General features: G+C 37.1%; 1 protein-coding gene across 4 annotated transcripts; it reads right to left on the reverse strand.

Moving 5' to 3' along the window:
• Positions 1-65: 65 nt before the first annotated feature.
• Positions 66-27979, reverse strand: tfg (trafficking from ER to golgi regulator). 4 transcript variants are annotated; one of them, XM_028436930.1, is made up of 8 exons: positions 27844-27979; positions 24960-25174; positions 19464-19547; positions 13513-13659; positions 10338-10487; positions 10098-10232; positions 2792-2875; positions 66-1031 (listed from the first exon to the last, which is right to left on the reverse strand). In XM_028436930.1, exons 2-8 carry the CDS (start codon positions 25141-25143, stop codon positions 616-618), a joined length of 1200 nt encoding a protein of 399 aa, XP_028292731.1. In that variant the 5' UTR covers positions 25144-25174; positions 27844-27979; the 3' UTR covers positions 66-615. The 4 variants fall into 4 exon arrangements, with proteins under 4 accessions (XP_028292731.1, XP_028292730.1, XP_028292729.1 ...); XM_028436929.1 differs by having other exon boundaries at positions 10098-10247; XM_028436928.1 differs by having other exon boundaries at positions 10320-10487.
• Between the last annotated feature and the right edge of the window lie 9 nt (positions 27980-27988).

Genomic DNA, 27988 nt, shown 5'->3' on the forward strand with positions numbered 1-27988 from the left:
GGTCTCTGATGTAACGAAGGAGAAACGATCAGCAGCTGCGTTAGTGGAAAGTAGAGGCTGATACAGACTGGGATCAATTATTTATTAGGTTTGAGAACAAAAAAACATGTTACAGTTTGTACATAAACTATGGGTGGAGTCTAATTTGGTACATTAGTAAAAACTTTGTCATCATGACACAAAGCAAGTTTGTGTTCTCCGTGTGACACACACACACACACACACACACACACACACACACACACACACACACACACACACACACACACACACACACACACACACACACACACACACACACACACACACACACACACACACACACACACACACACACACACACACACACACACACACACACACACACACACACACACACACACACACGAGGGGGGGACATAACAGAGGAGCGAGGGCAGCTCTGGTGACAGTTTCTTTTTATCTCCGACACGTAAGGGAAATCAGACGAGGGTAACAACATCAGGAGGTGTTCACCTGACCAACAATGGGGGTTGGGGGGGTCTGCTTCATTTCAGGACTATTTAAAGGAGGGGGGGGGGGGGGGGGGGGGGGTGCAGCGATCCCTGCGGCCTACAGCTGGGTCCTGGTCCTGGTTTACCGGTAGCCTGGCCCTGGCTGGGTGTAGCCCTGACCATAAGGTGGGCGGTTTCGGGCGTAAGGGTTGGCGGCTCCAGGTGGGGGGGTGCCGCCCGGAGGCGGGGTGTACCCTGGGCGGGGCTGGAAGCCCGGGCCAGGCTGGGAGCTGGGCGGCAAGTTGTAGTTAGCGGGCTGGGAGGGCTGTGTGCTGTAGTTTTGTGGAGGGAAAGCTCCTGGAGGGTACTGCTGAGCACCCTGAGGGGGGTGGGGGGGCTGCTGCTGCTGCTGCTGTTGCTGCTGCCCACCCTGGAACGCTGCAGCCGGGGCCTGAGCTGGGGCCGTGGCCTGGGAGGAGGGGGCCTGATAGCTCTGGAACTGCTGCTGAGGCTGAGGGGGGCCGGGTGGGGGGGCTCCAGGCTGAGCGCTGAATCCAGCTGAGAGACAAAGTAATTTATGTTAGCCTATAGATAAACACTTTTTTTATGTTTTCAAAGTAAAATATTTATGGTAAAATCTTGCTCCGTTTACGAAATATTTGGATATTTATGGGTATCAATAATTACAAAATTCACTTTTACAAGTAGAAAATGGTATGAAATACAATTTGTTTCATGTTTTCTTGCTAGAACAAGTACAAATATCAAAAACAAGTATGTTTATCAAGCTGTCAAATTACATTTTTAAAAAGTTCAACATTTGCCTTTACAACAGATACTGATTCTGTAAAGTTCTTAAAAAAACTTGACTGAGGCTGATGTGAGGAACAATAGATGTTAGAACTTCTACGATTAGACACTTTTACAAAAACAATGAGAGATTTTTTTAGGGCAGTAAATGTTTTTGTTTTAAAATCAGGAGCTACAAACGGCAGCTGTCAACACACAGAAGTTGATGACAAGAATAATTTTTCTGTATTTCTGTTTCAATTTTCAATTAGTACAAAAAAACCACACCGTTTATTATTTTAATTTGATTTTGAAACCAAATAAACAGGATTGGTGTATGTGTTTGTCTGGTCTTTCTTTGATGGAATCTGCCTCACTGTCGCAAACAGCCGATTTATCAAGTGAACATAATGCTGTCGTCAACTACAGCCGACTCATTATGAGGGTAAGAAGATCAACTAGTATCCATAGAGACCCCATGGGGCCTTTGTTAAGACAAATAAAGCGATAATGGTGCATGTACCGAATGCCCATTTGCCCTTTTCTTCTTCTGATGTTTTTTAGCGGTAGTTTGCTCTTGCTCTTCAACTGCGTTTTTGGAAGTGGTTTGGTCGGCAAACAATGTGTCTTATAAACACGTTTTTTATGAATAAGTTATTTAAGGTATATGACTTGGTTACAGTTATAAAAAATATATGTATATTAAAAAAAAGTGTCTCATGGAGTTGGCTCTGTCTGTGGCACCAACGACAACTGCTGGTTTCTAAAGGTATTGCAGGAGTTAAAAGTTTCAAAAAGTTACAAATTCACCAAATGTGTTCCAAAAGTGCCGGTTCGATGACACACACACAGATGTTAATACAAACACACACATGGACTACACACAGACAACTTTGTTTATGAATCCTAATTCTACACACATGGATTGAAACACACACAGATTGTACTACGCACACACAAAGAGTTTTGTTACAATAATGGCCCCGTATCACAGCTACAACATTGTCTATCAGCGCTATAGACCAGTGATTCTCAACTGGTGGGTTGGGACCCAAAAGTGGGTTGCGGACAGCTGGTTAAAAATAAACACTGAATGTCCTCATGTTGGACTTGTCTTTTAATTTGAAATAATCTTTTATTTTGACAGGCATGCTGTGAAATGCATGTTGCACAGGAAAATATATTTATATATATTTATGTTTTTTTTAAACTATATGTATGTTTTCAACACCTATTTTTGAAAAACTAAATTTGGTTGGTTGAAGTCAAAAAAAAAAAAAAAAAAAAAGTGGGACCATGGCCAATGTGGGTCCCAGGGTGAGACCAGTTCAGAACCCCTGCTATAGACTGTACAGGTTCACTGAACAATATTTTATATTGAAGTAGCTGTGGGTATTTATGCAGTCACCACAACTTTTTTAAAATAAGAACTCACACTCAGTCACCAGTTCCATTACTTGTACTTAGATAGATTTACACACATCCACGGCTCTTATTTTACACACACACACTAACAGAGAGTATCATACCAGGATACTGCATCCCATACTGCTGCTGCTGCTGCTGCTGAGGAGGGTATCCACCAGGAGCCTGATACTGTTGATACATCTGACCTGAGGAGGACAAACACAGAAATAAACACTGAAATAATGCATAAACTGTTACATTCAGTTAGTCTTTGAAAAATAAAAATAGAAACATCCAAAGCTTCAGGACGACTGTATCATCCTACCGATCAAATGAAAAACGACACCTACAGTATATCCACGCTAAGCTGAAATGATTAAAATGTCAACATGTAAATGGAGCAACAACAGCTCAAAACCATCTAATGGGTCATAAATAAATATGATCTAAATACTATTTTACAAACTAGATGATAGAAAATGAATGAAATAAAGTGCAAATCTGACAAAGAATATCTGTGTTTAAGTTTAGGAGTAACATAAAATATGACTGGGTAAAATATAATAATAATTATTATAATTATTATGATTATTATTAGCGAGGATTATAAAGACCAAAGCTCACAATACTGTATGTTTCAACAGATACAAATTTAGAAAATTAAAAGCATAGAAAAAAAAGAGTATATCAAATAAAATTAATTAATTAATAATGATAAATCCATTTTTCAAAGCCCAGATTAAAAGAACAGCAGTCGCTGACACCTAAATGTTAGATCTAGGATATTAATCTGGATCATCACCAAAATCTAATCACTTTTTCTTGATCCCATTTCTGAGATTTCCTTAAAAGTTCATCAATAATAATCTATTAGTTTTACAGTTCCATAGTTCACAGACACAGGTAGTAGTAATAATAATAATAATAATATAATAATAATTCAACATGTTGATAGGTTGAAGGTATTGTGAGTGAATAATCTTAAAGTCTTCCAGCTAATCAAACCCACACATGTAAACGAGCAGCCTGAAACACCTGGATACAACATCTGCAGCTGTGGTAGAACATCTGTAAAAGTTTTGATTAAGCTTAGTGGACGTGTGTGTGTGTGCGCGTGTGTGTGTGTGTGTGTGTGTGTGGAGCAGATGGATCAGAACCACCACCAAACACAATCAGCTGCTCTCCTCCACATTTGGAATATTTTTAATCCATTTAGGAGTAAATAAAACCATTTCAAACTCTAGAATCAAAGAACTTTAGCATATATACATATAGTAGAGACCACAGCACACCTCCTGAGGTCCTAATGAAGGCCAGGCCTTTTAATTTAGGGTTTCAGTCAAAGTGAGTCCACTTACCAAGTATCAAACCATCAGAGAATCCAATCAGTGATTGGTTGATTAATAATTACAGGACAAGCATCGATCAATAAAGAAAACAGGCCTTTTGAGCCACGACTTATACCATTTATATCACACCAAAGTTAACACAAGAAACTGAAACAGGAAGTCCTCATTCTAAATCTGTGCAATACACTAAGTAAACACAAAATAAACAAACATACACAAAAGAACAAGAGAAATAGGCAGAAGGACAGAAAAATACACATAGACAAAATATACGAAGAACCAAAATACACATGAACATCATAACAGAAAAATACACAAAGGACAAAAAATACAACAAAACAACATAAATATATAAAAAGACTAAATAAATACACCAAAGTACAGTAAGATACAAAACATACTAAAGGACAACAAAAATTAGGTGAAAAAAAATACATAAAAAGAACAAAAATATACAAAGACCGAAAGATACAGATCAACAATAATACAGTGCACAAAAGAAAAATATACAAAAACAACAAAGCATAATAACAGAAAATTACACAATAAAGACAACATATACAAAAACTAAATTCCAAAAAAGGAAAACAGAAAAAAAAGATCACAAATACACAGGACAACAAAAATGACAAAAAAATAAGAAAAATAATGACAAAATTAACTACAATAAATACACAAAACAGCAAAGACACACAAAATGACTGCATAAAATGTACAGAATTACAGTAAAAACGACGACAAAAAATCTTTAGAATTAATTAATCTGGATCTTTCGCATCAGAACTCATTTGAAACATGATTTTAATGAATCGATGGATCAGTATTTTACTCCTAAAGGTACAGGTGAACACATTGGGGCTATTTCAGGATGTTTCAGTCATTTTCATGTTTGTGTGCATCAGATCACTGCATTCTCTGACAGAAAAACTCAAACAGATGTTATTTTCTTCTCACTTATGGGGAGGAGTTTTCTGTTCTTGTGAAGTTTGTAGAAGCTTTAAAATTAAGTTTGACATGACTTACACACAATGTTAGTCATAATGTTATGGCTGATGGGTTAAAAAAGTCTGAAACCCTTCCAGGATTATTTGAATCTGGTCTTAAAGTTGTCTGTATCTTATCGTCTCCTGCCGTCCTGTGTTAGTGATGAGACTTTCTTCTGCTGCCATGGTGTGAAATTGGCTCCTCCCTCTGAGCGCCACGTCTGTAAACCATCAGCACAGTTATGCAACACTGATGGACGGATGTGTGGCTGATTTTTTGACCTGAAGTGAGAAGTTATCCAGCTTTTTCTCCTTCACTTTCTGTGGAGCGTTCTGACCTACACTGTTCTAGTTTTCCTTCTGAACTGTGTGTCAGCACTTGTTACCTATTATAAGATCAGTTTATGTATTTGTAGTGGAGAAAATAACTAAAATTTAAGTTTGTAAAACACCAGGAAACACAACGCAACAGTATTTTAGATTTAAATAACTTTTGGTGATTTTTTTGGGTCAAAATTCCTAACCACTATAAAACTGTTTGGACCGTTTTGAAGCTAGACAATCAAGATGTCTGCAAAGATGAGGAAAAAAGTAAGTTATTTTATTCTAGTATATTATTCTATGTAATAATATCTTAGATCTATCAGGTAAAGAGTGTAGGCTTCATAGATCTATAAATCAAAGATCATTGGCTTGAAAAAGAAGATGTAAAAGATAAAAATTGCCACTCCAAAGTTTGTTTTGATCTCCACTGTAAACACTCTCTAATTGACATTGTTGGAAAAGTACGGTGCATTGCATTGTGGGATGTGGAGTCCTCTTGTGTTTCTTCTCCAGACAAAAATAACAGCTACTTGTTTAACAGCATTTTTGTAGTAGTTAGTTCCCAAGTATTCCCAGTAATAGCATCTAGACACAATGAGACATTTAGTTCAGGTTCAGATTTTTTGTGTGAACCCCAAAATAAACATCGGCCATTGTTTTGCTCCATCTTTCAGTAAAAACAGCAGAAATGTGACCACATTTGGGTTGATGAGACACTGGGAGATTTTTTTTTTTTTTTAACAATCTCAGCCCATTTGTGCTTATTTTTACCTTTTTTCTGTAACTACACCAAACCAACCAAGCCATGTTTTAACCTGTTTTCATCACTTTTTCTTGTATCTCATATCTTTGCTCTTTTTAATGCATCCACTTCTCCATCAATTTTTTTCCCAACTTTCAAGACAATTTCAGCACTTAAAAACCACTTTTCCACCCAATGTCACATATGTTGACTCATTAGTCACTTTTAACCTCTTTTCACCATATTTTTGCCAATTTAACCACATTCACAATATGTTATGGCATTATTTGCCAGTTTTAACACTTTTATTACCAAATTCTGTCAAGTCTGTTTTTGCCGACTTTAATTTGCAACTTTTAACCAATTTCTGTAGTTTTTAAAATCCCATTTCACCACCTTTTCCACCATTTTGGTCACTTTTAACCCATTTTAAATCTGATTAAAACAAGGATTTACATCTTTAAGATGATTATAATAATAATAAACTTCCTGGATAACTGTGGATATTATTCAGATGAATAAATAAATGTGGTTATCACAGATTCATAGAACAATGGACCATCATTTATGAATGGACCCCAAAAATCTCTCCCCTTTATTCCCCTTTATACGTAGATTACCCTGTCTCCACATGACTGTTCTTCAATGTTCATGTCTGTGTTCAACCACCTTTAGCTACAGTGGGGACTGAAAAGGTTCAGAACCACCGGTCTACAGAACTCCACATCCCACAATGCAATGCACCAAAGATTTCCAACAATGTCATTAAGAGAGTGTTTACAGTGGAAATTAAAACAAACTTGTGAGCAGCAATTCAATCCTTTACATCATTGTTGTTCTCAAGCAAATTATCTTTGATTTATTGATCAGTGAGGCCTGAACTATGTCCAAAAATCATCTTCTCCAGCAGCTTTTAAAATATGGGATAGTTCACATTGGATGTGAAATTCTATTTATTCCCAAAAGGACAGTGAGGTTATCTCGTTTTACGGTCATAGAGTTTTAAAAGTACAATAAAAGCAAAAAAACAGGAGGGAGGGGAAGAGATGATTTAAAAACAATTGGATGAAGATGATTCACCATGGCAACTCTTAAAGGGAAAATAGGCCAGAGAAGAAGAAAATTAAAAGCACAGTGGTTAGAGAAAGAAGTGCTTCTTCCATCCAGTAATCATGACTCCAACAAGCAATGATGAATATTTGTGGCTTGAAAAAAAACGATTGTTCACAATCATCGACAAACAGGCTGGAGCCTGCACGTCTGATCCTCCTTATTTATTTACTTATTTATTAACAATGAAATGAAGCATCAGAGCAAAGATATGCTCAGCGTGTGCAGGTACACAAATAAAGCCCAGCACATGTTTGAGCGATGAGAACAAGGTCACTTTATACACCAACCTGTGTCTGCCCATCAGATACAGAGCTTCAGAGCCTCATTACGTGCACGTGTTTATGCTTTTCTCTCATGCACAGATGTAAATCATCACCCAGCGTTGCACAGCGTCAGACGGCAGGTTGAAATCTGTTCCATGTGCTCGTGGATGTCGTTAGCAGCATTCTTGGACCAACGAGTAACCTGTGCTCACATTAACGTTCGGCTTAAAGCGAAAGGGCTCACGTGCTCAACATGCGCCATCATATGATACTGAACTCTTTCACGTTGACCGATTGGAAGCCTTTAACAACAGCTCATCACCACATTCAGTCATGGAAATAAGAGCAGCAGCAGCGACGCATCAGCTCTCAGCTCTGAGAGGTGTTGATGGCTCATTATTGCACCGACTTTCTGCTGACACTGCAGGAAATCCACAGTGTTTCCAAGAATTCAATAAAAAGTCCACAAGGTTGCGATTATAGGGTTGGGGTCAGGGCTTTAAATGAACACCCGCCAACCCGCCAATTTGGGGTAAGAATTGACTTTGGCGGGTAACATTATAGCGTTACCAGCCATTTTGGCTGGTGAAGAACAAAACAAATACCACCCCGCGTCTGTTTGAATTGACAGGCTTGAAGAAACGATGAGACATGTCATCGTTGCCAGATCGGGCTGTTTTCCACCAAAAAATGTGATGATTTTTGTGTGTGTTTTGATTTTAAAACGTAATTTGAAATTGGAGAAGACAAACAGAACGATGCAAACCAAACTAAAGGAGCTGAAATTAAGTTGTAAAAACCAACAAAAGTGGAGATATTAATCAGGTGTAGAAAAACCTGAACCTGCAAATAAGGAAGGCTGCGGCGGTATGAAGGTAGATATGTTGCAAAATGTGAGAGCTTGTAGAATGTGATGTGAAGTTGTAAAATGTGATGTGAGAGCTTGTAGAATATGATTTGAGCTTGTGTATAAAAAATCCACACTTGAAATTAATTTAATGTCACAAATGATGAAAAAAAATTATAATTTATGTGATATTTACACATAAAGAGTGGCCAAGCGGTTAATGTATTTCACAAAATCTACAATCTGTATAATGTGACGAGGTATGCAAGTAGCTAAAAAACGTGAATAAATGTTGGATTACAAGTTTGAAGCTCAAACTTTGTGTAAATATCAGTCTATAATTTTTTTCTCATCATTTGTGACATTAAATTTATTTTACGTGTGGAATTTTTTATACACAAGCTCAAATCACATTCTACAAGCTCTCACATCACATTTTACAACATATCTACCTTCATACAGCTGCCGACACAGCGGAAAATGAAGATGAAATAGAATCTGAAAAGAAGAAGAAATTGAGGAGTTTTAATACTAAATGGATGTCGGGTTGTGAGTGGCTGATGGAGCTCACAAGAGGCACAAAAAATGGGAGGAGGAAATGCAAATAAATTATTGCAGGGGACGCAATGCAATTCATCAAACGAGGAACTGTTTGCAGCGCCAAAAATAGTACGACTCACAAGCAGGTGCAAACACACACACAGATCATCGCTGCGTAAATGTTGACACAAAACACAGCGGAAATAGAAACAAATGCTCCACTTAACCTTTCTAGTATAAGAACATTTAAATGAAACAGTCAATATTAACAGCCACTGAATAAGAAAATGCAGAGTAAATGTGTGTGTGCGGGAGAGAAAAAGCTGGACACCTGCAGCCGCACGTGTGGAGTCTGGTGTAGCTGCGGTGCATGGAGCGCTGCGTCCTGAGCTCCATGGATGCCCGCCTTAACATAACATGCTTGTACTCAAGCCTCACACAGATTCTATTCTATTTTTTGTTCTACGCCAATTTCTGGATTTTAGTGTACAACATTTTCCACACTAGGCTTTGTCCACGAGGCCCCCGATCTCCACTTTCTCCTTGTTGTGGGAAATTTTATAAACATGCAGGTCTGAAACAGTCCAACATCTCTGAAGCCTTTCACAACAGAAGAAGACGAGCCAGAAAACATCAGAAGAATCAAAGGAGGACACAGCGTTATATTCCAGCTGAGCTGCCCAACCAAACAACTTTACAGCTTCAATCCTCAATTGGATTGCAACAGAACGCTGTGATAACTCTTCATCTAAGCAACACAGTGAGAATTTTATGAGATGAACTCTCTTGTTTATACTGGGTTTAATATTACAACATAGCCCAGGTCAAAGTTAGTTTGTCATTTTTAGAATCTTAAAGGTTGAATGTCATCGCCAAAAAAGGAAACAAGCTCTGAGTAAGTCATACACAGAGACATCAATGATAAGCCAAAAACAATACACAACCCAAAGTAATCTAATCTACAGAACAGAAAAGCTGTTTGTTTTCTTCTATTGATCCATTCAAACTTAATTACATTTTTTTATTTAGAGCCGAACACAACTGTTGCCTCATGGCAACATAACAAATAATTTCTACATAAACAATTCAATAAAATCTCCTTTGTTACAGTTCTTGGAAACGTCTTCATAAAGTATAAACAATGATGGATCGCAGAAGGAATTGAAGATAGATGATAAAACTGTGTTTTTATTTGCACAATACATTGTTTGTTGGAAATAAAAGTTTTCTAAAAAAAAATAAAGCTAACTACATGCGTGTCACTTACTGTCCATGGTTGCTGGGGGTCCCTGCTGCACCCCTGGATATGGTGCCTGTGCCTGGGGGGGCACGCCGGGCTGAGGCGGTGCAGACGAGGACGAATTAATGCTGTCGGGGGTTCCTGAGCGCTCCTCTAGGCCACCTGCAGGGGGCGCCCCTGAAACAGAGGGGTGCGAGTCAAAGCTCACGCACGATAACACGTGGCCTGCTGCTGAGTCACAGGTGATACCTGCAGCCTGATCCTCACTCAGGTTGAAGGCTGAGATGACATTCTTGTTGACTTCATCCTGGTTCTTCAGTGGGTCGAAGGCCGACATGCTGGCTGCGCTGACGGGAGGAGCTTGTTTCGCTGCTGGATCCGCTGCAAACACTTTACCTTCACGACCATCCATCGCATCTGGAGGAACAAGAAAACTACTCAAACACCAGTGAAACTAATACATCAGAACACTAGAGATACGGTACACGACAATTATTAGAAACAGTTTATCGGATGATAACGAAACGTGTGAGGGTCTCAAGTTGGCGTGTGCAGGCTTTGCAAATGCAGTCAAATGAAGGAGATGCAAGTGCTAAAGCAGAAGTGACAATTCTTTTGAATAAAATTACCAAATCTTGCATAAAAATAAAATTCTAATTTCTGAGAACATCCTGTCTCCATTTGGTTTAGTAACATTGAGTGCCATTGACATCTATAGACGTCAATTGTGTTTTCAGCTGGGGTTGCTAGGAGACAGTGTGACGGAGCTCTCCGGTGAATATCTAACTTAGAAAATGATGTAGTGACCAGCTGGTGACATGTAGGTGGCAGCAACACACCTTTGGATGAGAGATCACCCATTATGGGCAGAGCTCAGAGGAAGAGGAAACAAGACAAATAATGGCGCTACAGAGTTGATGCTGAAGTTCCCACCAGCTAACAGCAGCTCACACTCGACCAGAGCATGTGTGGAACCTGAGTGGAATATTGAGAGTGTGGCGATAGTGAGATAAAACGATCAAAAAAACGGGGCAAGCGGTGACACTCTGCATGTCCGGGATGAAGAGGAAGTTGTGTGTGTGGAGACTGATGGAGGGAGAGACTTGGAGGACGGCCAAAATACAGTAAGAAATCCATTCAACTCTGACCTAGATAGCAAAATAATAATAATGTTGCCATCAAAAGCCCGGTCTCAGTGTTGTCTTTGTAGTTTAATAGAAGGAAACCAATGTTGAGGTGTCCCTGAAGCAAAAAAATTTGCTTTAAACGCACTAATAGGTTTTTTTTCTCAGCTTTTTGTCACAAACTGGCAATTTGTGTGAAACTTGCCTCTATTCAACTACTGATTACAGAAGAACAGAACAAGCTAGAAACTAAATTATTTTTTCTGATGAAATTAGAGACTTTAATCTTTCGGAATTCAGAACGTCATTGTACAAAATATTCTGTGGGTGTTTAAAAATTAGTCAAAATGCTCTAAAACAGCTGGCATTGAGGGGGTAGAAATTTTGAAAATGGCTGGCACTGAATGAGTTAATAACCATACAGCAGGTCAAATTTCATAAAGCACGGTCAATTATCAACCAAGATTTGAATTTTTTAATTTTTACAATGATTAGAGAAAAGGATGTTTTTCAAACTGATCCAATAGCAGTATATTGATCCAGATCCCCTACAAAATGTACTGGAATCTTCCAAGGCCTAAGGTCTATAAGTGGTTAAAATTCTGTCAAAATCTGTAAAGTATTTAATGGATCCTTACATAATCCTGCTAACAAACTAACGCTGGTGAAAATACTACCTTCAGGCGGAAGTAAAAATCCCTTAAATGTAATACTATACTTTTATTTTTAAGTCACTAACTAAGCTGTCAAAACATAGTTTTTAATGCGTATTTTTAACACTTTAAACCGTCTATATCTGTTCGTGTTTCCTGCTTATCTACCTGATCCACGCTCTAATGCGAGTGTTTTTCTAGTTCAGAGAAACTATCAAAAATCTCCCAAAATGTGCCTAAACTGCATCACCTCAGCTTCTACAGACTTTCCTCTCCACTGTTACATTTTATATTTATTAGGCTTGGGCGGTAATACCGTTTACCACGGTGTCATATAAATGCAACGGTATCAGTTTCAATACCATCATTTAAAAAATAATACAAAAAAAAAAAATATATATATATATATATATTTATATATTTATTTAATGCCTAAACATGATTCTATGTCCAGGAGTACTTATGTGTTGTATCGCTTTTAAACACAGACCATTTATGATATCAACCTTCAAACTTTGACATAAACCCAAAATTTCTTTAGCAAATAAATTCATTAAAAATCCTACAATGTGATTTTCTGGATTTTTTTCTCATTTTGTCTCATAACTGAGGTATACCTACTGTATGATGAAAATTACAGGCCTCTCATCTTTTTAAGTGGGAGAACTTCCACAATTGGTGTCTGACTAAATACTTTTTTTGCCCCACTGTATCTGATCTGAATTTAAGACAATGTAATACTTTTTAAGGCAGTTTATTTAAAATATATATTTAAGACTTTTTAAGGCTCTTTAATGACCTGCGCGGTCACCCTGAAGTCAACAGTTTAGTGACGCTGTCTGAGCCGTACGTCATCATTTTCAATTTGTTACGGTAAGATTTGACAATATAAACATTTGGATAAGGCCCAAGCCTTATATTTATAAATAGTCATGTTACACATCATCCTTAAAATTACAGAAACTGTTCGGGGTTTCTTGTTTTTATGCTTTAGTTTAAAATTACAGATATTAGTGTAAGAACAAGTAAAAAGTCACCAGAAAATGAAAACCTTGAGTATTACAGTGTTGTATTTATGGTCCTTTACTACCAATCAATGGAAATGTGGTCATGTGGTTTGACAGGTGAAGACTTAAAAAGAAATGTCTCTTAAATCTTAGTCAGATTTAATGTTTCTTAAATGTTAACTTAGAGCAAACACTTTTTCATCCTCACACACAAACAGGAACGATCACAACAGACGTGGTTTATCAGCATCACATTTTCTCTGACAGACATTTCACGCCTCTCGCTGCAGGACTGTAATGTCTCCATGTTTTTGAGCACTTGTTTGTGAATACAGGTGTTTCATCTTAATATAACATTAAACTTTCGGTTGCTAGAAAACCAGGTTTAACACCTTGTATGAATGATTTTTAAATAGGTTTTCTACGATGTTGTGGGTTTATGTGAGCAAACAAGTACAAACTCAGCTGACATGGCAGTAAAAGATATTAAATGTTGAAATAAAGTGAAATTAAATTGTCGCTGTGGTCTTGTAAAAGCGTCTCAGTTCAGTGCCAGAGTCTGAGCTTTTTTTAGAAAGGAAAAGACATTGTATAAAATAAACATATTATTTGTCACTAAAACCACACCTAAAAGATAAAAATGAACTCGCTCTCTCACCGCTTTCAGCAGCCGCGGCCGTCAGTCCAGCCTCTGTGGGCGGCTCCAGGCTGTCCAGCAGGTTGTTGACTTTGTTCCTGAGCTCAATGAGTTCCCGACGAAGGTATTTCACCTGACTGGACTCCAAAGGCCGGGGCTGACCGTTCACTGCACATCACAGAACAGAGAAGAATCTCACCAGCGCTGTTTAGCTTAGCGCCATCCACCCCCCCCGACGGCAACCCCATGTTCAGTTTTCAGCAACGTAGGAGGGATTTTCTCTTGTTTTTTTCCTTTTTTTTAAAAATCGGTACCTTCGTAATAATTGTTGCACACTTGGACACAAAAGGAAGTCCCAGATGTGCACGGGTTGTTTTAACCCTCCTTTTAATCTGAATAACCCAGAAACACACATCAGTCTATTTCATACAGGCAATATACTCGGATGCCCCCATCTTCACCTGAGGACCCCAAAGTATATCCAGCTGCAGGCCTGTAGGCCAACGTGAAGGAAGTTGAACTTCCAAATATGGTCAGTGGACAACAGGAATGAGGCGTTTGCAGCATAACACGCCCACTTTGAGAGACAGTAGCTTAAGTAAGTAACTCAGAAATAAATAAAGAATTGTTGCTGAAAGTAACTATGTTAAGGTCTCATTACATCATTAAACCCCAAATAAAATGTAATTTATTGTCTTTACAGTGTGTGTGAGTATTTATTAGTGGAGGACCTATATATATATATATATATATATATATATATATATATATACACACACCAAGCATGAGTAACTACATTCATCATCACCTTCACCAATTCAACAAATAACTTTTAACTTTAAAGTAAGGTTGGAACAAAGATAAAAAAAAACAAAAAACTTTAGCTTTACTTCACTAAATTTGGCCCTCAGAGAGTTATACATTTTAAATTTATCCACACTGGTGGCGCTTGCTCGTGCACCAATCAATCCTCCTATGTTGTGAAAATTTTTTGGTGAAAACCCTGAACATACAACTTGTTTTTTTTACATTAGTACTTGAATTACAGTTACTTGTTTTGCAAGTTTAAAAAAAATAACGAAATTGCATTTCACATTTGTACTTGTAAAGATGAAATTTGTAATTATTGATATATATCGTGATGTATATCATACTGTTTAGCATCGGGATATATCGTACCGTGACATGCAAATCATGAATCGTATCGTCAGATTCATGACAATGCACACCCCTAATAGCGAGATGCTAAGCTAACCAAAACACATGGGACTGGTCACTGGTATGGAGTTCCTTTCCAGTCTCAGAGGTAAACACTTACTTTACTATGTGCAATAGGTGAAAAGATGCCATCAAAATGACAGAGGGAATATGAAACAGCTGCTGCACAGACTGTAATAAAAGCTTTGGAAGATGTAGAGGAGACGGCATTTATTGCAGATCTCATCTTTCCACTTACACCACAGTATGTCAAACTGTCTGTACATTTAGTCCTTTCACTTTGATGGCGACAGATCTATTTTTTATAGGTCTGTCAAAAATAATAGAGAGAGACATTTTTTAAAGAGAAACATGAATGACTAATGCTTTTGTTGTTTGTTTGACAGTACTCTTCCTTATTTCTTTCTGACAAATCATTGTTAGAAAAATAAAGTTATAAGTGGCAAATTGATGTATTGTATACTAATAAAAGTCTTAAAGCTGTTACTTATCATCACTGTTTGCTGTATTCCCAGGTTGGCTTTATTTTTTAAAACACTGGCGTGGTTTTATCTATAAAAGGTGTTTTAAGTCTACCTCCTGTATAACACCAGTCATGTTGAATCTGGAAATCAAACAGAGGTCAATCTCTTTGTTTAACAACCCTACAGTTATTGGCAGAACCCAACGTTCTCACTGCTTCCACCTCGATGCTCCAACTGCTGACAATGATCTACTGACCAAACTGTCCTTGAAGAAGATCGACTCCGTAAACACATTCAAGATGCTTTACTTCCATCTACATAATGCAGAAATTATGCAGCTCCTGTTCTGTCTCAACTACCAACATAGAGCAGTCTGTAAAAAAAGTTAATATTGGACTTTCTGTTGACAATGAAGAACGATGAAAAAAAGAAATACTCACAATTTGTACATTATTACAGAATGTGTTCATGTGACTTTGTCAAACTGGCTGTCCACTACCATTGGGCGTGCACTTGAAGCCAAAACATGGCATTTAGGGGTGATTCCATCTTGAAAATTTGACGTCATTTGAAGCCAGAATCTGAGCAGTAGGGTCCGGCGGGAGGGGCCCTAGTAAGGCGCCCCGCCCATTTAGCGTACTACCTTGATGAGTTACTCAGCCCAGCTATGCCAAGAACATAAGTATCTACCAACGGCTTGTTCAGTTCATGAAGATTAGTACAAAACCACCATATATTTCAACTCAAATATCTAGTTAAATGGCGTCTCGGCTTTTGCTATTCACAAAGAGAGCTACGCAACATCTTTTTCTTGTTTGTTTCTTTTTGTTTACGTCCCAAGAAAACGACAAAACCCTTGACAATGTCAATCTTTGAGGACAATTGCAAACTAAAAACAAATGAATAAAAGTTTGAAATAAAAAAATTAAAAAAATTAAAAAGAGGATTGAGATCTTGTTGTATTCAATCAATCTTGTAAGTTTGAAATAAAATTAACTTTGATTGATTAACTTGTATTGAGTTATTGAGCTGGGTTGGACCAGTAAAACCATCAACTAATGCGCAATAAATATTGACAATTACAACTTTTTAAAATGCAAATCAGTGACGGGAATTTTTAGAAAATGTTCAAATTTATCAGAATATTCAGTGAGTAATTGAAGAAAATAATAATATGGAGGTTGTGTAATGTATTGAGAGTTGTTCAGTCCTGTGTGAGTGCACTGATGTGATTAATGAGAAGGGCAACCACTGCTGGCTCAGCAATTCTAACACCTGGGAATAATGGCATCCTCCATCATGAGGTGGAATCCACCAGACTGTTCAAGACAGGAACCAGAACCAAACACAAACCAAGTGCTGTACAAACATCATCACACGCTGCCTGCAGAGCACAGAGCTCTAAGTGAAGGTGGAGATTGTTCTAGTTCTAGAAGGATAATCACATTTTAAATTTATTCTGTAGGTTACAATAAATATCCAACTACATTTTCAGGTGGGCCACATTTTAAAATAATCAATCTGAGCTGGGCTTAACAGATGTAAACAGTTTGACAGGAAAAACACCTTTGGAAAAAGAGAAAATGGTATTTAATGTTTTTTTCCTAGGATTTCACAAGATTGAAATTGTTAAAACTAAAAAATATAATTATTGGACAGAACAAACTAAACCCTAGTTTTACCATTTCAAACTTCTGCGTTAAAGTTCTATTGAATTATTATCTTACTGGCAGTTGTCAGTGGAAACATGTCAGGAGATCAAAGTGAATTAACTGAGGTACTGTTGTCTAAATAAATGAAACCTTAATATATAATTCAAAAAGAAGACATAAAGAATCTTGCTGGAATCAGTATTTGCAGGCAAACGGTGGTCATACCCAATATAGACTTTAGTTACTTTCCATTTTTGACATCCCAGGCAAAACAGTGGAATTATCAAAATTGTGAATAAATATATGGTTTTGAGTTGCATTTAGTGTCAGTATACTACTTACAATGAAATTAAACATAATCAATGCAATCTACAGCTTCAGTTAATATAAATTTAAGACTTTTAAAGACTTTCTTTTGCCATTTGAAATTACATTTAAGATTAACTTCAAAGTAAACACAATTGGGGAAGAAAAAAACAAACGCCACATCAATTACATAGGGTTAGGGACTAGGGTACACTTTTTCAAGTGTCTAGTGCAGATGTGCAACTGGCGGCCCCCAAATTAAACATGCAAAAATACACAAAATGACAGTAAAATTCACAAATAAAACTCACTCTAAAAACACACAAAATGACTACAAAAATAGCCAGAAATGTTAAATTTACATTTCCCCATGTTGTTGAAAGTCCCGCTACAACCACGTCACTGTTTTGTTGTTGGTACCGCAATGTTACGGTAAATTAATTAAAATAATAAAAATGAAGTTTACCATTTATTTTGAAAAGTCATACTTGTGTGTTAAAATGTAAGACTTTCGCAACATTGATTTAAGACATTTTAATGAGAATTAGGGCCTCATTTTTAGATTAATGAATTGAATGCCTTTAAAGACTTTCTAAAGATCCACGGGAACCCTGAATTATATATATTTTTCTCCAGACAAAAAAATGTGAGCGTAAAGTTTTCATTGATGCCGAGTGTATTTTAGTTTCATCTCATGCACTTCAAAAAGCTTGCATGCGTGCAACAAAAACTCCTGTAAACTTGTCAGGTTTTCTTATTTGTTCTGCTTCTCAGCTCAGATGTTTCTGTTTAACAGTGAAAACTGTAAAACATAAATTACACTGTCACCTAGTGGCCAGCTGCTGCAACAGTAAAAAGAAACTTAAAACATCTGGAGCAGCAGAAGGCATCTGGACCCTGATAGGAATGTAAATGTATAGAATAGTTTGATTTAAAGCTTTACAACATTTAAACTGCAGCTTTTATAACCCTCAGTAAAACCAGGTTTTATTACTTCTCTGAAATCAATTATAAACAACAAGAAGCAAGAAATACTTTATCATTTGAATACAAACGTCACAATATGTAATGCACATGTTTTTGTTAAAATCCTGGAGATACAATCTGTACAATTCTCACATGTATTCAATAAACACCTAATGCCTCCATTGTGGGAATAATTAAATACCATCTTATCAAAAAAAAACAGTTTCACTTTGACGACTCCTGATTCAAAGTATCCAATTAATCTCTGGCTACAACCAAAAAGTTTAGAAAAACAGTTTCACCATCTGAGGAGGTGAAACACAAACCATCTACTGCAGACATGGCCAACGGGAGGACCTTCAGTCTGATTTTGTGCAGCCCCTAAAGTAAATGCACAAAATTACAGAAAAATACACTAAAGGGCAACAAAAACACACAAAAATGAGTCCAAAATACACAAATTGACAAAAATACAAACGAACAACAACAGAATACGACGACAAAAACCCCAAAACACAACAAAAATATACAAAAAGGACATGAAAAACAAAACAAAAATACGCAAAAGGACAACAAAATAATACTAAACTCACACTTAAAATACGACTCTGAAAACACACAAAATGACAGAAAGTAAACAAAAAAGCAACAAAAGACAAAATACGACTACAAAAACACTAACAAAAATTACATGAAAATACCAAAATGCAAAAAAGTGACTCAAAAAACACAAAATGACAGAAAGCAAAGAAAATAGCAGAACTACACAATATACAACTACAAAAACACAAAAAGACAACAAAGACAAAAAAATGACTCGGAAAAACAAAACAGAAATATGCAAAAAGACAACAAAAATATCAGTAAACTGACACCAAACACCCAAAACAACAAGAAAAATACAGGGAAATGCCTACAAACACACACAAAATGACAGATAACAAAGAAAATAGCAACAAAAATACACACAACAAAACAAAAAAGGTGAGAAAAATATTTACAAAATGACACCAAAAACACTTTGTTCTTTAATGTGTTTATGCTCATATTGCTCATTATTCTAAATGCTGAGATGAATGTGGATCATGTGACCCCCGGCTTAGGCGATCACATGTGTGAGGCCCCGCTGCAATAAAAGTCGCTGGTGTCTGAGCTCATGCTTCATCATGACTCTGAATATTTGCTTTCATGCAGCACTAAAACTGTTTAGAACTCTTTTTTTTGGCAGTTTTTAAGAATGCTGACATTAACGTCATAGGTGTGTGTGCGTGTGTGTGTGTGTGTGTGTGTGTGCTGACAGATATTTGATTGGGTTAAAGTCAGAAATCCTCTGGCCAAAAAAAGAACAAATGAGTGTTTTTCTTACCAAACAAAGTCAGTTTGAGTATTCTACTGCACTGGATGGCGAAGGAGAGGTCAGAGCTGTCAAAGATGGTGATGAGGTCATCGTCTGTATGTAGAAAAGGAAAATATTCATTAGCGAGTGATAAACACTTGCTGTGACCCTTATTAATTATTAAACCAATCACAGTGTAGGAAGACGGACCCTGTGCTACACTAATAAACCATCTTATAAAAAAAAAAAACAATCTAAATGGGTGTTTTCCCCTTTTCGTTCTTTAAATACCTCACAGGCATGTTTTGGGACAATATCGCGCATATAAAAACTATTTTTCCCTGGAAAATGGGTGACTGAATGTCTGGAAAGTGAAGCAAATGGACAAATATGTCACATTTTGCTCATAATATCACACTGCAATCACAGGGATGATTGGGCTGTGTCAGTTTTTCACAGATGTTGAAATGGAAATATCTCTATGACACAGACTTACATATTTTGGGACATATCACAAACTTTCATATAATCTGTTCAGATCAATGTTTAAACTGACAATAGGACTTTTTTTTCTTATTTTTGTGCATTGTCAGTAACTCAGGGTGATTTAACCTTATTGTTCTCACTTACAGTTGTTACAATGCCATCATTATGTTGTCATGGTTACTTTGAGACTTCTACACAGTAGTTTCAGTGAAAAAAAACTTGTTGCACTTTATTTTATGATGGCAGTGTGTAACACTGTATTTTCTTTTTTCAAACAAAAAGGCTGACGTGTAAAACTTAGTTATTTTAGTCAGTCTTTTTACTCTGTAAACTAAAGTGGTGTAGCATTAGTACAAAACAAGGCAGCATATCAGTCTAGTGATTTCTAATAGCTTTTGAGGTAATACACATGTTAAAAAAATCCTACTTCAAGGAGTCTTATGAACCCCTCATTTCCCACAGTTTGGACAACCATATCTTTTACAAGATAAAACTTCACTGCTTTGGTTACATTAGGCCTGGGTGATGTGGACCAATGATCATATCTCAATATTTATCCTCTAAATGGTGATACGCGATATAATAGTTTTACAAGAAAAACAATATTGGATCAAAGCCAGAGGAGAAAAATGCCACAAAAACCCTTTCATTAATCACTAGCAGCACAATATCAACATTTTGTGGTAGTTTTGACTTTTTCCTTCATTAAGGCTGAAATGTGATTACATTATGTAGTGTTGCTTCTTTCAGGGCAGCTCTGAGTTGCTGAAAGCAGTTTTTAAACCACTAGTTTTTAAACAACATGGTCCCTTTAAGAAAATCAGTCTGGGGGGGTAAAATGTAAAAGCAGTGTAAATAGCTCCGTAAGTGCAGCGCAGCGACTGAGTTAGAGAAGAGAAATACATGCAGTGTTTCCTCTAACGTCTCTCACTGCTTCAACACTCAGAACTGATAGAGTTTAACAAACAGACGGACACCTGCACTGAGCCTCTGACAGGCAGCAGCTAACACAGACGACGCAACACAGCAACGTGTCAGTGCACGGGGGGAGCGGAGTGTACTTCTGCACTTTGAGCGCTTTGTAATAATTATTGTGTATGTACTGCTGATATGAGCCTGACTTAAAGTTATAAAAAAAAACCTTTGGATGTGCTGTGTGTGGGCACAGAACATCCAAAACATGCATGTTTTGGGAAAATATTGCTGAAATTATCATGTCTAATGTTTGCTTTAGCATGTGTAGCAAAAAGTTGGAGGTCAAATCTCACACAGATTGTTGTGTGATCTCAGTGTGTGCTTGTCTTTAGGTCCTGACAGAAATTAAGATCTTATGTGCTCTGAAAAACAACCGAAGAAACTGTCAACTGTAGCAACTGTAAACCTGTAATAACTTTGACCAACCAATCACGTCTCCCTGTCTCCCTGCTCGTTCTCCATCCCTCGCATTCACGAGCTCACACGAGTTAAAACAGAGTTTTTTATACAATGGTAAAGTTTATTGTTTACTTACTGCTGAATGAGACAAAGTTTCTACACAATACAAGCGATGAGCTGAGCTCCTCTTCTGCAGCAGCTGTGCATGCGCATGTGAGTGAAACAGAGCAAAGAGGGGAGGGGGGGGTAAAGGCGGAGCCGTCGGGAAGGCTACCTTCAAAATCATGCTAGCTTTCGAAAATCGCCTACTAGGGCTGGGCGATATATCGAATATACTCGATATATCGCAGCTTGTAGTCTGTGCGGTGTTGAAAATGACCATACCGTTAAACTCGCGGACTTATTTAGTGTTGTTTTGAAATGTCATCTTAATGACAACATGCACAAAAGGGCACTATTTGTTTTAAAATATTGTAGTGGCATTATGTACAAAAAGTGCACTTTAATATTGTGTTTTGAAATGCCATGTGAGTTGCATCCTGCACTAATGTCTTGTTTTGAAATGTCTCTGTGACAATTTTGCACAGAACGTGCACTTTCTGTTGACAATTTTATGTTTGAGCCACTCACTGTTTAATAAATACAGTTATGTCAACTTTGACTTAGTTGTGATATCCCCTTTTTTGCATGAAAGTTTAAAATTGGCATATATTAATGCAGTATGATCAAGAATGTTTGAATGTAGACATATAGAATCATCATACTGGTGTGATTTTGTGCATCAAAGTGTTAATTCAAGGGTAATGCAAAATATCGAGATATATATCGTGTATCGTGACATGGCCTAAAAATATCGCGGTATTTATAAAAGGCCATATCGCCCAGCCCTATCGCCTACCCCACCTTTAATGCAGTGGTTCCCACGCTCTTTTGGATCATGACCCCATTTTGATATCACTAATTTCTGGCGACCCCAAAGATTGTTTTTCTAGAATGATATTATGATCGTGTTTGTTATTAGTGATCGACCAAGACATCGGCCGATTTTTGCACAGGCAGCTCCGTGTTGCTGGAGAAGCTGCAGTGTACATGCAGAGTGCAGAGCCCCTCCCCCATTAGGAGAGTGCTGGAGGAAGTCTGCTCTTCAACACAATGGTAAGTTTTAAACTTTCAAAGCATCTTTTAACTGTTTAACTTATCTGAAATATTACCATACACTTTGAAAGTGGAAACACGAATGCCAAATGCATGCTCTACATGTGTTATGCTTGAAACTATAGCTAAGAGAGTTTATGGTTTAAATGGTAAACGAGAATGCTGAATGCTTCGTCTATAAAACTGCTTGCCATTGTGGCTTTATGTATCTTTCATACGGTAGCTGTTACAAACACTGGTCAGATGATTAAGTAATGCCGACGTTGTTCCGTGGTGTTGTAGCAGTTGTATAGTTTTAGCAGTTGTATTTAGCGACCACCTGACTGGAGGTTTGGACGCATGTGTGTGTTTCTCTCTCCCTCCCTCTCCCTACTTGGAGCAGGGTGGCGTTCCCTTGCCATTGCGGTGATATCATAGCGTAACCCCCACTCAAGAAGAGCTTTAATGATGAGATATGTTTTATACATAGTTGAATATTAATTTGTGTTAACTGGACACAAGCATCACAGCGTGTGATGCGTGTGATGAGAGTGCAGCGCCGACTGAAGAAGAGCTTTTAAAACCTTGAGAAACAGTTTTAAACTTGTTTGAATATTTATTCTTGTTAATGTTGACGCAATTTAGAACAGAAACTTGAACAGTATGTTGCTTAATGTGCATCTGACATCACGTTATTTTCCTCTACAAATTTATGTTCTGGGGTCGTGTTGGAATGGATTATTATTCATGGTTTCTTTTTGTGTTTAATACTATAATTATATATCTTTATACTCAATAATCCTGTTAATAAAGTATTTCTCCAGTGAGGCCAACTTGTGTCAAAGCTATTTTCAGGACAAGGACAAACAGTTCTATTTCATAATATTTCGTGAGATGTCTCACCATGGTGCATATTTTTGGTACTGTGTGCAATAGTGTGTGTCATTATTTTATTTTCATTCAGCATCAGATCAAATCTATCACAAAAACAGCTTCTACCACCTGAAGAACATCTCCAGAGTGAAAGGTTTAATGACTCAGAAAGATCAGGAGAAACTGGTCCATGCTTTTATCTCCAGCAGACTGGACTATTGTAATGGTCTTCATCAAACATCTACAGCTGGTTCAGAACGCTGCAGCTCAGGTCTGAACCAGAACAAAGAGGTCAGAACACATTAGTCCAGTTTTAAAGTCTTTACACTGGCTCCCAGTCAGCCTCAGAATAGACTTTAAAGTTCTGCCGCTGGTTATAAATGTGTGAATGGGTTTGGTCCAGAATACATCAGTGAGATGTTAGTCAGGTATGAACCCAGCAGGTCTCTCAGATCTATGGACACAGGTCAGATAGTGGAGCCCAGAGCTCACAGTAAACATGGTGATGCTGCTTTTAGTTGTTATGCTGCAAAGAAGTGGAACAAACTCCAGCAGAGCTGAAGTCAGCATCACATGTGAACATTTTTAAATCAAAGTTAAAGGCACTTTTTTCTTTACTGCATATGATTGAGAGAGAGATTTATGGTCATGTTGTTGATGTAATGTGTTTGTTGATGATTTTAAAAGTTCTGTTGCCGACTTTATTGTTCGTAATGATTTTAAGCTGTTGAATGTTTTCTGTGTACTTTTTGATCATGTAAAGCACATTGAGTTGCCTTGTGTATGAAATGTGCTATACAAATAAATTTGCCTTGCCTTCAAAATGTATTGTGTTTACATAATTATTTGTATTCTTACTTGTGCTACATCACCTGTTTTTAATATTTGTTAAATATTTTTACTTGTCATTCTACCTCACCTTTGTGAATTTCAATAAATGTTCCTTTTTTAAAAATTGAGACTCGTATGATTTGTTATCATTGTGTAATTTTTCTGATATACATTGAGGGAGCAAAAGTAGTATCGGCTCAAGAATATCGGCAGTCCGTATCAGTCATCAGCTAAGGCTGATGGGAAAAGAAATCGGTATCGGCCCTAAAAAAAAACCCATATTGGTCGATCCTATTACATACTACATTTTATTTTACTTATATTATTATACTGCATTTTATTTTAAATAGATTTACATTTGACTAAGTGAAAGCATAGAATACAGATGTTTAAGATTGTTTTAATTTGAAAAATAATTATAATTATATCTTTTTATATAATCAGTTAATACTTTTATCAATTACTAGACATTTCAGGTGACCCTACATGGGGTCCCGACCTCAAGGCTGAAAAATACTGAATTAATGGCAATAGTTAACCATTACCTGGATTAACTTACATGTTTGGCAAGATTTCAGGAAGTTTAATGCCTGTGATAATATCTGATTAGGGAAAGATGAACGGAAATTAAATGTGAATGTATTAACTGACAAAGATAAAACAGAAATGAAACGCTGAAAAAGAATCGGGAATATTTTGAAAAGAAAAGTCTGAGGCTTTAAAAACAAGGAATCCCTTGCGTGTGTTTTTGTACATGTGTTGATATTCCACTTGTATGAATACAAATTGTCATTAATGAAGCACTTATTGAATGTGACCCAGGCTGACCTTCGTCCTTGTATTTGATGGTGACCTCGTCGTTGCTCTGCAGCTTCCCCCTGAAGACGCGCTGCATCATCAGCACCAGCTCATCGTACGTGATGTCTTCGTTGTGGATGGGGATGCGTCGGATGTCGTCACCCAGCTGGGCTTTGATGATCAGCTTCCCGCTCAGGTCCAGCTGGCCGTTCATGGTGCCGTCCGACCACTCGTGCTGTCACCACCTAGCAGAAGAAGAAGAAAAGACATGAACAAACAGGCACGTGATCCATGTTAGTCACCTCTACTAACATAAGATGCTCTGAATCTGAAATGGATCCAACACTTAACTAGTACCACAGATAACTTACTAAATAATGACCCCTTCTCTCCCAAAATTTGGACTTTTAAGACAAATCTTTCTTCATTATGGCAATAACAAAAAAATCCTTGAGCAGATAAAAATACAGATTGAAAATAATAACAATCCACATTTTCTCCAGTATTTTTTCCAATAATTTTCTATGTAACAATTAATGAATAACTACCAGAGGGGAAATAAGTAGTTACTGGTAAATGTAGCTAAATTTCAAGATTTCCCACACAAAAGAGTTTGATTTAAAGCTATACAACATTTAAGCTGCAGCTTTTATAACCCTCAGCAAAATGGTTTTATTACTTCTTTGAAATAGATTGTAAACAATAAATAGCATGAAAACCTTTATTATTTGAATACACACATCACTATGTAATGCACATGTTTTTGTTTAAATCCTGGAGATACAACCTGTACACTACACAAAACTTCTCAAATGTTTTCATTAAAAACCTAATGTTTCCACTGCGTGACGACTAAAAATACTATCTAATCAAAACCAAACCTTTAAAACATTTCAAGCACTTTAATCCAAAAGATTTTCTCCATGTTTACAGATTAATCAGGCCGATTTTAACCATGCACAAGTTTTACTTTTTATTTATCTGGGATTTACAGTCCTCGTATCAACAGTGTTACTAATTAAAATCCCTCATTTTAATTTAGTTTTCTTTTCTTGAATCATATTTGGGCGTCAATAGAATTTGTGTTCATGTACAGTAAATTATGGTGTTTATCGCATGAATCTCACGATACAATATAAAAGGTTTAAATTGTCGCTCTTATGTTACATTTTTGTTTCATTTTGTGTGTTTTGGTATTTTTATTATTCTGCATATTTTTCTCTTATTTTGTGCGCTTTGTTGTCGTTTTTGTGTGTTGTTGGTATTTAAAAATGTTCCCCAGTGTGTGTTTTGGTGTCGTTTGGTGGTTTCTTATGTTGTTTTGTATGTTTTCTCTGTAATTTTGTGCAATTGTAGTGATCATGCGTATTTTTCTTTCATTTACGTTTTTGTTGGTGTCATTTGTGTATTGTTGGTTGTTCTCTTTAACCTTCTTATTATTCAGTTACATTTTGTATTGTGTGTTTTAGTGCGTTGTTGGTATATTTTATTATTATATCTCAGTGTGTGTGTTTTTGGTTGTCTTATTGTCGTTTTGTTTGTTTCTCTGTATTTCTCAGAATTTTTCTCTTATTTTGTGTGTTTTTGTGAGTTGCTGGTAATTCAGTGTGATTACATTTTGAACTAAAAAATAAACATTATAAAACCCAATTTTTTTAATGCTTAATTTGTTAATTTCCTCTCTCTCTCAAGTACCCCAAGTAGTGCCCTCATGAACCCCCATTGAGAAACAATGGGGTATATGTTGTGCAACAATAATACAAAACTCTTGTTAGCTGCAATATCCAGTCCAGATCAGTGATGACGTGGTCCGCTGATGTTGTAATGGACAATAAAGTCCGGATGTAAATCCGGGTCGCTGCAGATTAACTGTGCAGGCCAGATGAATAATTGGCGGGATGCTAGGATTGCACCGCAGCTATCACTTAGCATTCAAGATGAGATGACGAGCCCCACGATGTGCACCGATTAGTTGATTCATTATTTAGTCTATTAACCCCAGCATGTCTGAATAACACGTATACAACACTGAAGCAGACACTGCTTTCATTATTTATTGTTTTAAATGCAAAGTCATCCATCAGGAAACCCGGTGTAGTGATTCAACTGGTGTCCCGCTTCACTGGTGACGTCGCTAAAACTGGGCGACACTTAAAAACTGGGTTAAACCGAGTCATGATAAAATCTATAGGATTAAAATAACGTTAATTTTACATTCTAACCACAACCATTACGTTTAGTTATTCGTTTTTTTAATCAATTTAATTAAAGTTAGTTAATCAAACCCCTCAACATACCATACAACTAAACCAACAACGCATACTGCACATATTTTTATTCACACTTTTTGACAAACAAAGTTTGCAAACGCGTAATTTAAAGACACGCAGTTTATAAACTGTGACCTACGACGCAATCAGCAAACGATCACCATATAAACCAGACCCCAGTTGATCCATTACACCGGTAGGCTAAAGTATGTTTTCCAGGATGTTTTTTTAACAGCCGTTTGACTGTAACACAACAAAATCAATTATATAAATACAGAACTTTAATGTGTATCGGTGTAAGTCGAATTATACACCAGTGTGACAAAAAGCTGGTGAATACTTTTGATTTAAGGCATGAATGAAAGTGTCTATGGGTTTGATCAGCAATAGTTCTACATCAAACTGTTGATTTTACATTTTCTGTGGGTTTTTAGTCGTGATAAGGCACGTCTAAACTAAATGATACCATACATTTTTGTGTATCTTGTTTAAAACAGTTTTAAACGCTTCTTTTTTCCAGCTAACGCAGCATTAGCTCCTTGCGCAGCTGCATTAGCCGCTTTGGGTTGACAAACATCAGGCGTATCAAACAGCAGCTTGGTCAAACTAGTTTTTGAAACACGTAACTACTAGCTGGTGTTTACCTGAATCAGACGCCGTGAGCCTGCCGGGTGAACAGGGTTCCCAGGCCGCGAAAAGAGCTAAGAGCTAGCCTAGCTACACATCAGGAAGTGTCAACGTCAGGACGTGGCATTCACTACGCGCATGCGCAGACGATCGCGAGCAAAG

This window comes from Gouania willdenowi, chromosome 21 (assembly GCF_900634775.1).
Source record: "Gouania willdenowi chromosome 21, fGouWil2.1, whole genome shotgun sequence".
Taxonomy (NCBI): Eukaryota; Metazoa; Chordata; class Actinopteri; order Blenniiformes; family Gobiesocidae; genus Gouania; species Gouania willdenowi.

Excerpts from the sequence above, each read along its gene's own strand:
- tfg (XM_028436927.1), bottom strand. The coding sequence starts at position 25,143 with ATGAACGGCCAGCTGGACCTGAGCGGGAAGCTGATCATCAAAGCCCAG. Across the intron at positions 2,876-10,097 it reads ACCCCCAGCAACCATGGACA|GTCAGATGTATCAACAGTAT; the intron begins GTAAGTGACACG and ends TGTCCTCCTCAG. Across the intron at positions 1,032-2,791 it reads GTATGGGATGCAGTATCCTG|CTGGATTCAGCGCTCAGCCT; the intron begins GTATGATACTCT and ends TTTGTCTCTCAG.